General features: G+C 37.8%; 1 protein-coding gene across 2 annotated transcripts in view; it reads left to right on the forward strand.

The window, feature by feature from the left end:
* Positions 1–13,356, forward strand: part of IleRS-m (Isoleucyl-tRNA synthetase, mitochondrial) — a 106,232-nt gene that overhangs the window by 11,155 nt on the left and 81,721 nt on the right. For both annotated transcript variants that reach the window (XM_053775613.2, XM_053775614.2), the window contains exons 6-8: positions 3,576–3,804; positions 4,784–4,950; positions 10,475–10,580. In XM_053775613.2, the coding sequence (XP_053631588.1) occupies positions 3,576–3,804; positions 4,784–4,950; positions 10,475–10,580 (502 nt within the window). The remainder of the gene's footprint in view (positions 1–3,575; positions 3,805–4,783; positions 4,951–10,474; positions 10,581–13,356) is intronic.

The following is a 13,356-nucleotide window of genomic DNA, read 5'->3' on the forward strand; positions in this document are numbered from 1 at the left end:
TGTTCCTAGCTCCGACTAACCCAACTGTAGTCTCCCTTATTATCAACGCACTAAAAAACAAGGCAGGACATTTAAATACCTTACCACCCTTTATATACAAAAAAGTGTCACAAGTGCTATCACCAATCATTGCAACACTGTTTAACAAATCCATTGAATCCTCCACCTTCCCTACAGTTCTCAAAATAGCAAGGGTCACCCCGATCCATAAAGGAGGAGACCAAACAGAGTTGAATACCTATAGGCCAATATCCAACTTACACCCTCTCTCAAAAATCTTCAGAAAATTAATTCATAAACGAATCTACTCCTACCTCATCTCCCAAAACATACTCAACCCCTGCCAATTTGGATTCAGGCCTAATAAAAATACTAATGATGCTATTATACACATGCTAGAACATATATACACTGCAATAGAGAAAAAAGAAGTCCCACTGGGGATCTTCATTGACTTACGTAAAGCTTTTGATACAGTTGACCATGAGTTGCTCCACATAAAATTGTCACACTATGGTATAAGAGGGCACTCCCTCAACTACCTCAAGTCATACCTCAGCAACAGAAGCCAATATGTGTACGCAAATGGGGCAAACTCTTCCGCACAACCAATTACAGTTGGTGTCCCACAGGGAAGTAACCTTGGCTCTCTTCTCTTTCTCCTATACATAATTGACCTACCAAATGCTTTGCAATTACTCAAACCCACACTATTTGCAGATGACACTACATACGTCTTCTCTCACCCACGCCCAGTCACACTAGCCAATACTGTAAATACCGAATTACAGAAAATATCTACCTGGATGAGGACTAACAAACTTACACTAAACATTGACAAAACCTACTTCATTCAGTTTGGTAACAGAGCTACAGATGTCCCTCTTAACATAATGATAAATGGATCACCTATCACAAAGCTAACAGAGGGAAAATTCTTAGGAATCCACCTTGATAATAGACTCAAATTTCATACACATATACAACAAATTTCTAAGAAAATTTCCAAGACTGTAGGCATACTATCGAAGATACGGTACTATGTTCCACAGTCAGCCCTCCTGGCCCTATATCACTCTCTTATTTACCCCTATCTCACCTATGGAATTTGTGCATGGGGCTCAACAACAATTAACCATCTCAGACCACTAATTACCCAACAAAAGGCTGCAGTCAGAATGATAACAAATTCCCACTACAGGCAGCACACTCCACCAGTATTCAAAACACTAAACCTACTCACCATACAAAACATCCGTACTTATTACTGCACCTATTACATACATAGAACACTAAACTCTGATATTAACCCTCCCCTCAAACGTTTCCTTACCAACCTCAACAGAACACATGACCATAACACAAGGCACAGATCACTCTTGGATGTTCCTCGTGTCCATCTCACGCTATGCAAAAACTCAATGCACATAAAAGGCCCTAAAATCTGGAATTCATTACCTGTAAATATAAAAGAAACACTACCTGTTTATAAATTCAAGTCTTTTCTCAAAGATCACTTACTCACCCAAAACCAAATAAATACTGAATAACTGAACCTTATAAATTGTATATCTTAAATGTTTCTCACAATTATATCACATAAATGTTAAACCTAAGACCCAATCTAACTTTGTTATTTTTTAAATACACTACCTAACAGAATACTCCATTCGACTGAATGTACAGCAATGCATGCAACCATATGACCTGTCTTTGTAATACGCATTTGTGCTTTATTGTTATCTGTTTACAATAATGTTTTATCACTGATTACATCATTGCTTAGTTAATCTTTAGTTAATTTTAAGCCAGCCCGTAATGCTATGCATACAAGTGACTTTGGCATGCTGCTCTTACCTGTATTTTTTTGTACCTCTGTATGTATGCTCAAATTACTAAATAAATAAATAAATAAATAAATAAATAAATAGGACAAGGAAGGCGGGATAGGGGTCGTCCTTGAAAAGGTTGGAGGGAGGGAGTTAAGGAGGGTTTTGTCGGTGAGGGGCTTGGGCTTCCAGCAAGTGTGCATGAGCATATTAGGAGTGAATGGAGACGAATGGTTTTTGGGACCTAACGAGCTGTTGGAATGAGAGCAGAGTAATATTTTGTGAAGGGATTCAGGGAAACCTGTTAGCCAGACTTGTGTCCTGGAAATGGGAAGTACAATGCCTGCACTTCAGAGGAGGGGTTTGGGATATTGGCAGTTTGGAGGGACATCTAAACTGTCATATCTGAGCCCCTTTGCAAAGACAATGATTATGTATGAGTGATGGTGAAAGTGTTGAATGATGAAGTTTTTTTTTTTTTTTTTTTTGGGTCACTCTGCCTCAGTGGGAAACATCCGACGTGTTAAGAAAAAAAAACATTAAATATACCTTGCTGTTCATTAAAACTAGTTTTTTGTACTGTATATAAAGCGGAGTTTTCCCCTTTCATAATTTATAATATTCTGTTTAATTACATGACCAAGATTTATGGCAGTGAAGTCAGTCAGATTAACTAGCCATAAGTCATACTAGTTGTATCTGTAACTGTTTTTCATGGTTATATAATTTTTTTTTAACGCATTAGCAGTTTCCCACCGAGGCAGGGTGACCTAAAAAGAAAGAAAGAGCCCAAAAATAAAGAAAAAATACTTTCATCATCATTCAACACTTTCACCATCACTCATACATAATCACTGTCTTTGCAGAGGTGCTCAAATATGACAGTTTAGAAGTCCCTCCAAACTGCCAATATCCCAAACCCCTTCTTCAAAGTGCAGGCATTATATGCACTTCCCATTCCCAGGACTCAAGTCCGGCTAACCAGTTTCCCTGAATCCCTTCACAAAATATTACCCTGCTCACACTCCAACAGCTCATCAGGTCCCAAAAACCATTTGTCTCCATTCACTCTTACCTAACACACTCACACATGCTTGCTGGAAATCCAAGCCCCTTGCCCACAAAACCTCCTTTACCCCCTCCCTCCAACCTTTTCTAGGACTACCCTTACCCAGGCTTCCTTTCCCTACAGATTTTTACACTCTCCAAGTCATTCTACTTTGTTCCATTCTTTCTAAATGACCAAACCACCTCAACAACCCCTCTTCAGCCCTCTGAATAATACTTTTAGTAACTCCACACCGCCTCCTAATTTCCACACTCTGAATTCTCTGCATAGTATTTACACCACACATTGCTCTTAGACAGGATATCTCCACTGCCTCCAGCTGCCTCCTCGCCGCAGCATTTACAACCATGTAAGAGTGTTGGTACCACTATACTTCTGTACATTCCCTTCTTTGCCTCCATGGATAACATTTTTTTGTCTCCACAGATAACTCAACACACCACTAACCTTTTTTCCTTCATCAATTCTATGGTTAACCTCATCTTTCATAAACCCATCTGCTGATAAGTTAACTCCCAAATACATATCTGAAAACATTCACTTCTTCTATACTCCCTCTCTCCAATGTGATGTCCAATTTTTCTTTATTTAAATTGTTTGATACCCTCTTCACCTTACTCTTATCTGTGTTCACTTTTTGAAAGTGTATTAGAGATTGAATGAAAATTTATTTTCAGGATAAGCTAACAGAATATGAGAATCTAAACACCTATGTGGCAGTATGGACTACAACCCCCTGGACTCTTCCTACCAATGAGGCCATCTGCTACTCACCAGATAAACTATACACATTGGCAGTGGTTAAGTGTAATGAGCAGTTAATTGCTCTTATTTGGGCAGAAGAGTTAATACATGAACTTAAAAAAATTGTTGGTGAAGACATTATTCAACTCTGTTCTTTTGAAGGTTTGTACAAAATATCTTTAGTGCTTAGTTATGCTTATAATAATAATAATAATGTACAAAAATAGCTATTTATCACATGTAAGTAGAAAATATGTCCTTCATACATATTAATGGAAACTGAAGTTTCACACTTTTGTTATCCCAATAAATTGTGCTGATGAAATGCTGTATTGTGTGGGCTCAGACATTTTTCAGCCAGGTGATATTCCTGCACCTGTACCCTTACACTGTGCTTGTTACTTAGTCTATTGGTCTCGATAGACAACAGTGTTGCTACATCACATTTTCCTTGTTATGCCTTGTTAACCCAGTTTGTTTATGTCCCTGAAAGTGTAAAATTTTGAGTTTGCATTAATATGTGACAGCGTAAGTGCTGTCACAGTGCATTAACCCGACTGTAATCATCCGAGGATCTGTCAAACCCTTCAACCCAACAATAACAAAAAACCTGATGTGATACATCTTTCAGTATTTTGATAATTTTTTCATAGTTGTTTTGTGTTATGCACTCATAAATTTGGGGCATAACACTGCTATACCTCGGCTAAACAGTTGATTCATCTCTCATAATCATATAATTTTTAAATGTCATAATTAAAAGCAATAATATAAATTAGATATGGAATATTATTTTCCCTGTCCCCATTTCAACTTATAACATCGTCTTCTATGAGAAAATGCTATGCAGTTTACAAATTATTCCTTTGGTCCCTTTCTAGGTCCTTCAGAAGGGGTACACTGTATTTAGTAATTCTTTTTCTGTTTTGTCATATTATTAGAATATTTTTTAAAATGTCTTTAAATTTTACAAAGTAAATGCTGTATGCCAATTGCATTTTATTTAATTTAAAATTAAATTTTTCTCTGAAATGAAATTATTACAAAATTTAATTTTACCTGAAGACTATTATGCATGCTATTACCATATACGTAATAATATTATTTGATGTTTAAATTATCATTTGCTCTCTCCTAAAAGGTTCAGCAATGTCTTCCTTGAAGTATCGCCACCCTCTTGCTGAACGACTGTGTCCATGTGTCCCAGGTAGCCATGTTACAATGAATAAAGGGACAGGACTTGTTCATACTGCACCTGCACATGGCCATGATGATTTCATTGTTGCTCTGGAGCACAAGCTACCGGTGGTAAGGACAAAAGAAAGATCACTGGTTTCTAAATTGCATTATCATTGTCATCACTACCATTACGTATTATCATCACCATTACCATTGCCATCTTTATCATCATCATCATCATCATTGTTGTCATTGTTGTTGCCACTGCCTTGGTTGTTGTTATCATTGCTTCATCAGTTATGTCGTCATCATCATCATCACCATCATCACCATCACCATCATCGTCGTCGTCGTCGTCGTCGTCGTCATTATTATTTCTACCGTTATTCATTTTTGTGGGGGGTGAGGTAGCACCCACCTAGAGAGAGAGAGAGGAGTGGTCTGTAGGAAGCTGTTACAAGGCTTCATTTGATATCACATACAATTAATTTCTTCTGCATTACCACAGTATTGTGGCACACCTTAAGCATATATAATAGCATCCAAATTTATTCATACTCCTTATTACTTTGTAATTTAATGTTGATTTAAGAAGAAAATACAGGTGTACAGATAAATAATAAAGTACAGTGGAACCTCGGCTTATGAATGCCCCACCATGCGAATTTTTTAGGATACAAACAGCCGCTTGGTTGATTTTTTGCTTCTGGATACAAACGAAATTTCAGGATGCAAACTTCCCCCTCAAGAGAGGTTCTTTGGTGAGGGGCTTTTGATTTAAGGAATTGGATCTGTGCTCCAGCTCCCTAAATTAATAATAATAATAATTCTCCATGGGGAAGTGGAACAGAATTCTTCCTCCGTAAGCCATGCGTGTCGTAAGAGGCGACTAAAATGCCGGAAGCAAGGGGCTAGTAACCCCTTCTCCTGTATATATTACTAAATGTAAAAGGAGAAACTTTCGTTTTTCCTTTTGGGCCACCCCGCCTTGGTGGGATATGGCCGGTGTGTTGAAAGAAAGAAAGAAATAATAATAATAATAATTATTATTATTATTATTATTATATATATATTATATATATATTATATATATATTATTATATATATATATATATTATTATTATTATATATATTATGTATATATATATATACATACATCTAGGTTTTTCTCCTTTTTCTAAATAGCTCTTGTTCTTTTTTATTTCTTCTATTGTCCATGGGGAAGTGGAAAAGAATCTTTCCTCCGTAAGCCATGCGTGTCGTATGAGGCGACTAAAATGCCGGGAGCAATGGGCTAGTAACCCCTTCTCCTGTATACAATTACTAAAAAAGAGAAGAAGAAAAACTTTATAAAACTGGGTTGCTTAAATGTGCGTGGATGTAGTGCGGATGACAAGAAACAGATGATTGCTGATGTTATAAATGAAAAGAAGTTGGATGTCCTGGCCCTAAGCGAAACAAAGCTGAAGGGGGTAGGAGAGTTTCAGTGGGGGGAAATAAATGGGATTAAATCTGGAGTATCTGAGAGAGTTAGAGCAAAGGAAGGGGTAGCAGTAATGTTAAATGATCAGTTATGGAAGGAGAAAAGAGAATATGAATGTGTAAATTCAAGAATTATGTGGATTAAAGTAAAGGTTGGATGCGAGAAGTGGGTCATAATAAGCGTGTATGCACCTGGAGAAGAGAGGAATGCAGAGGAGAGAGAGAGATTTTGGGAGATGTTAAGTGAATGTATAGGAGCCTTTGAACCAAGTGAGAGAGTAATTGTGGTAGGGGACTTGAATGCTAAAGTAGGAGAAACTTTTAGAGAGGGTGTGGTAGGTAAGTTTGGGGTGCCAGGTGTAAATGAAAATGGGAGCCCTTTGATTGAACTTTGTATAGAAAGGGGTTTAGTTATAGGTAATACATATTTTAAGAAAAAGAGGATAAATAAGTATACACGATATGATGTAGGGCGAAATGACAGTAGTTTGTTGGATTATGTATTGGTAGATAAAAGACTGTTGAGTAGACTTCAGGATGTACATGTTTATAGAGGGGCCACAGATATATCAGATCACGTTCTAGTTGTAGCTACACTGAGAGTAAAAGGTAGATGGGATACAAGGAGAATAGAAGCATCAGGGAAGAGAGAGGTGAAGGTTTATAAACTAAAAGAGGAGGCAGTTAGGGTAAGATATAAACAGCTATTGGAGGATAGATGGGCTAATGAGAGCATAGGCAATGGGGTCGAAGAGGTATGGGGTAGGTTTAAAAATGTAGTGTTAGAGTGTTCAGCAGAAGTTTGTGGTTACAGGAAAGTGGGTGCAGGAGGGAAGAGGAGCGATTGGTGGAATGATGATGTAAAGAGAGTAGTAAGGGAGAAAAAGTTAGCATATGAGAAGTTTTTACAAAGTAGAAGTGATGCAAGGAGGGAAGAGTATATGGAGAAAAAGAGAGAAGTTAAGAGAGTGGTGAAGCAATGTAAAAAGAGAGCAAATGAGAGAGTGGGTGAGATGTTATCAACAAATTTTTGTTGAAAATAAGAAAAAGTTTTGGAGTGAGATTAACAAGTTAAGAAAGCCTAGAGAACAAATGGATTTGTCAGTTAAAAATAGGAGAGGAGAGTTATTAAATGGAGAGTTAGAGGTATTGGGAAGATGGAAGGAATATTTTGAGGAATTGTTAAATGTTGATGAAGATAGGGAAGCTGTGATTTCGTGTATAGGGCAAGGAGGAATAACATCTTGTAGGAGTGAGGAAGAGCCAGTTGTGAGTGTGGGGGAAGTTCGTGAGGCAGTAGGTAAAATGAAAGGGGGTAAGGCAGCCGGGATTGATGGGATAAAGATAGAAATGTTAAAAGCAGGTGGGGATATAGTTTTGGAGTGGTTGGTGCAATTATTTAATAAATGTATGGAAGAAGGTAAGGTACCTAGGGATTGGCAGAGAGCATGCATAGTTCCTTTGTATAAAGGCAAAGGGGATAAAAGAGAGTGCAAAAATTATAGGGGGATAAGTCTGTTGAGTGTACCTGGTAAAGTGTATGGTAGAGTTATAATTGAAAGAATTAAGAGTAAGACGGAGAATAGGATAGCAGATGAACAAGGAGGCTTTAGGAAAGGTAGGGGGTGTGTGGACCAGGTGTTTACAGTGAAACATATAAGTGAACAGTATTTAGATAAGGCTAAAGAGGTCTTTGTGGCATTTATGGATTTGGAAAAGGCGTATGACAGGGTGGATAGGGGGGCAATGTGGCAGATGTTGCAAGTGTATGGTGTAGGAGGTAGGTTACTGAAAGCAGCGAAGAGTTTTTACGAGGATAGTGAGGCTCAAGTTAGAGTATGTAGGAAAGAGGGAAATTTTTTCCCAGTAAAAGTAGGCCTTAGACAAGGATGTGTGATGTCACCGTGGTTGTTTAATATATTTATAGATGGGGTTGTAAGAGAAGTAAATGCGAGGATCTTGGCAAGAGGCGTGGAGTTAAAAGATAAAGAATCACACACAAAGTGGGAGTTGTCACAGCTGCTCTTTGCTGATGACACTGTGCTCTTGGGAGATTCTGAAGAGAAGTTGCAGAGATTGGTGGATGAATTTGGTAGGGTGTGCAAAAGAAGAAAATTAAAGGTGAATACAGGAAAGAGTAAGGTTATGAGGATAACAAAAAGATTAGGTGATGAAAGATTGAATATCAGATTGGAGGGAGAGAGTATGGAGGAGGTGAACGTATTCAGATATTTGGGAGTGGACGTGTCAGCAGATGGGTCTATGAAAGATGAGGTGAATCATAGAATTGATGAGGGAAAAAGAGTGAGTGGTGCACTTAGGAGTCTGTGGAGACAAAGAACTTTGTCCTTGGAGGCAAAGAGGGGAATGTATGAGAGTATAGTTTTACCAACGCTCTTATATGGGTGTGAAGCGTGGGTGATGAATGTTGCAGCGAGGAGAAGGCTGGAGGCAGTGGAGATGTCATGTCTGAGGGCAATGTGTGGTGTGAATATAATGCAGAGAATTCGTAGTTTGGAAGTTAGGAGGAGGTGCGGGATTACCAAAACTGTTGTCCAGAGGGCTGAGGAAGGGTTGTTGAGGTGGTTCGGACATGTAGAGAGAATGGAGCGAAACAGAATGACTTCAAGAGTGTATCAGTCTGTAGTGGAAGGAAGGCGGGGTAGGGGTCGGCCTAGGAAGGGTTGGAGGGAGGGGGTAAAGGAGGTTTTGTGTGCGAGGGGCTTGGACTTCCAGCAGGCATGCGTGAGCGTGTTTGATAGGAGTGAATGGAGACAAATGGTTTTTAATACTTGACGTGCTGTTGGAGTGTGAGCAAAGTAACATTTATGAAGGGATTCAGGGAAACCGGCAGGCCGGACTTGAGTCCTGGAGATGGGAAGTACAGTGCCTGCACTCTGAAGGAGGGGTGTTAATGTTGCAGTTTAAAAACTGTAGTGTAAAGCACCCTTCTGGCAAGACAGTGATGGAGTGAATGATGGTGAAAGTTTTTCTTTTTCGGGCCACCCTGCCTTGGTGGGAATCGGCCGGTGTGATAATAAAAAAAAAAAAATTATTATTATTATTATTATTATTATTATTATTATTATTATTATTATTATTATTATTATTATTATTATTATTATTATAATACATACATACTACTAATAATAATACACTGCAACAGGCCTGCTAGCCCATACTAGGCAGGTCCTTCACAATCCATCCCACTAACAATATTTGCCCAACTTGATTTTCAGTGCTACCAAAGCAATAAGCTTTGATAATTCTATTTACTTATGTGAAAGTCCCACTCACTTCCAACCCCTCTCACTCATGTATTTATCCAACACAAATTGGAAGCTACCCAAGGTTTTAGCTTCAATAACCATACTATTCAGACTGTTCCATTCATCAACATACGAACATAAGAAAGGAGGAACACTGCAGCAAGCCTGTTGGCCCATACTTGGCAGGTCCTTCATAAATCCAACCCACTAACAGAATAAACGTACTCAAGCAATAAGCGTCAACAATTCTATTTACTCGCCTTGACTATGTGCTAATGGAGTTACAGGAAGGTGACATTGAAGAAATGCAGAACACTGACAATGATGCACCTTTTGTGCATTCCTTGAGTGATGGTGAAATTAGATGAATTGTGATAGATAAATAAGCTGTAGAGTTGATGTTAGTGTCATATTGAAGTATTTTGTGCTTCCTGAGAGCAGGAATTCCGCTGGAACGGATTAATGCCATTTTATTAATTTCAGTGAGGAAAATTGACTCAGCATACTAACAAATAAGGATACAAACAAGGTTATGGAATGGATTAAATTCATAAGCCGAGGTTACACTATACTGTATTACATATAGAGTCCAGGTAATCATCTGTTAATGACAGATGGGTTCCAGAAAAAAAAATTCCTTTTACTATTTTTTTATTTTGTGTGTATAAAGATTGTATTTCTGTTTGGTATACTATATCTGTGAGAGTTATAAAGTGGAAAGCCAATAATATCTGGATAAATGATTTTCATGATACCCATTTCATCCTTAGTAAACAATATTAGCTTGAAGTAACAAGTATAAATATTGAAGATTGTATTTAAAACTTACTAATGAAGATGTAATTTTTTTTGGAAAATGTTTAAACTTTTTTGCAGTTAAAAAAATGTTGCTTTTATTTCAGGAGTGTATTATAGATGACAGGGGATGTTATCAGGCTGGAGTAAATCCAATATTGGAGGGAAAAAGAGTTTTAGAGGAAGGAAATGAAGCTGTCATTCAGTTATTATGTGAGTCTGTAAATGCAATCTGGAAACAGTTTTATAGAATACTGTATTCTAATTTCAGTAATAATAAATTTGTTTCCACAAGGTACATAGTTTTTATAAAATTGGATGACATTTATTTGTACAGTCATGAACTTAGTTTGCAAGATGCATCTATGATACATACTGTACAGGTATATGTAGTACCACTGTCTCCTCTTTCCCTTCCATCCCTTTCATCTCTTACTTTCCAACTCTCTCATCCTGTTAAAGAAAGTGACTTAACATGTTTTAGTAAACTATTATGTATACTCTGTTTTTTTTTTTTTGCAATGAATTTTGTACAATTGTGCATTAATTTAGAACCCAATCCTGCTCTTATTGTGGAAAGTTAGGTTTATATAGCACTGATTTATATTTCTTGGCTTTTTCGCATGGGATTTGTGTATGCAGCGCATTTCACTGTTGTATGACATTAGTTGGGTTTGCCAGTAGAGTAGAGTACTGTATTCCACCCCATACACAATTATTTTCTAATTCAGTTTTTTTAAAATTTAGTATGTATGTAGAGTACAGTAACATTATTTACATAAATATAGAGCTGAACGCTAAAGGAGGTTACAAGCATTGGTGTGCTTGTAGATGTATCTTTTAGGGATGGAAGATCTAGAAAATATAGGAGTTTATGTAGACTTAATAAAGACTTAGGAGAATGAAAATTTTTGAAGCTTTTTGAATTTTTTTTTTATGTTGGTATATTGATGGTTTCTATTTTGCAATTAAGTACTTGCTTGTGAAAATTAGCTTGGATTCAAAGGATAATTGGTTTCTGGATAAATGAGGTTTAACTACAGCATTATTCAGAGTTGAAAATTGGCTTTAAAAAAAGGCAGTGTAAGTTTCTATCGTAGTTTCGGTCAATTTTAGACTTCAGCCACATTCCTACTGGCTTGTTGTAAAAGCCTGTCTTACCCTTACATATCTAATCAAATGAGGAAGATATACATTTGTGTCATTCACCTTTTGTTAGGGACTCTGCCCAAGATTGACTTTCAAATATTATTCCCTTGCTGGGAGTCTACTTCATAACATTAAAAAAGATTTTGACAGGATTCACAAATACTATTTGAGAATTATAAATGAATTTTGGTAACATATACATGCATATTTCAGGCAAGGATATGTTATATAATAAGTTTAATTAATTAGTGCTACTGTTACAAAGGCAAGTAATAAAAATGTGGAAAATTTACTTGAAGTTGGAAATTAATGAACTGTAGTGGAAGCTGATGTTTTTTTTTTTTTTTCAACAAGTCGGCCGTCTCCCACCTAGGCAGGGTGACCCAAAAAGAAAGAAAATCCCCAAAAGAAAAATACTTTCATCATCATTCAACACTTTCACCTCACTCATACATAATCACTGCTTTTGTAAAGTAAAAGGACACAAGTGCAACTAATGTGACATTTATTGTGGCAACGTTTCGCTCTCCAGGAGCTTTATCAAGCCATTACGTAATGGCTTGATAAAGCTCCTGGAGAGCGAAACGTTGCCACAATAAATGTCACATTAGTTGCACTTGTGTCCTTTTACTTTACATATTGTCGGTAATTCTACCAACTTTATTACCATCACTGCTTTTGCAGAGGAACCCAGTTACAACAACTTAGAAGCATATATAAAGATACAATACAAAAAGTGACCTGAAATAATATAATAAACTCCATATAGAATATAACATCAGGGCCCCAATTATATATATACCGTCCTATTACACATCCCTCCAAACTGCCAATATCCCAAACCCCTCCTTTAAAGTGCAGGCATTGTACTTCCCATTTCCAGAACGTAAGTACGGCTATATAAAAATAACCAGTTTCCCTGAATCCCTTCACTAAATATTACCCTGCTCACACTCCAACAGCTCATCAGGTCCCAAAAACCATTCGTCTCCATGCACTCCTATCTAACACGCTCATGCACGCTTGCTGGAAGTCCAAGCCCCTCATCTACAAAACCTCCTTTACCCCCTCCCTCCAGCCTTTTCAAGGATGACCCCTACCCTGCCTTCCTTCCCCTAGAGATGTATACGCTCTCCATGTCACTCTACTTTGATCCATTCTCTCTAAATGACCAAACCAGCTCAACAACCCCTCTTCAGCCCTCTGACTGATACTTTTATTAACTCCACACCTTCTCATAATTTCCACACTCTGACTTCTCTGCATAATATTTGCACCACACATTGCCCTTAGACAGGACATCTCCACTGCCTCCAACCGCCTCCTCGGTGCAGCATTTACAACCCAAGCTTCACACCCATATAAGAGTGTTGGTACTACTATACTATGCCTCCATTGATAACATTTTTTTGTCTCCACATATACCGCAGCACACCACTCACCTTTTTTCCCTCATCAATTCTATGGTTAACCTCATCCTTCATAAACCCATCTGCTGATGGGTTTATACTCCTTACTCCTTCTGTGAGAAGGTTTGTGGAGATTTGATGGTTGGAGTTAAACACACTTGTTGGTTGGTAACACTATATTGCAGAGTGTGAGAAAGGAGAGCCCAAACTGCCTGTCCTGTGTGCTAGGACTACGGGGAACTGAGGCCAATGCAGCGCATCCCACACACTCATGCGGCATCATGTGACATCACATAAACTAGTCACTGGGCCTAGCAAGGGGTCATGTATGTAAAAATTATGGATGGTACTAACTATGATACTCAGATAACATATACATATACAGGGGATCAGCAACTATGCTGACACTTCTCGCCAGTGTGATATCCAGT

This window comes from Cherax quadricarinatus, chromosome 10, assembly GCF_038502225.1.
Source record: "Cherax quadricarinatus isolate ZL_2023a chromosome 10, ASM3850222v1, whole genome shotgun sequence".
Classification (NCBI taxonomy): Eukaryota; Metazoa; Arthropoda; class Malacostraca; order Decapoda; family Parastacidae; genus Cherax; species Cherax quadricarinatus.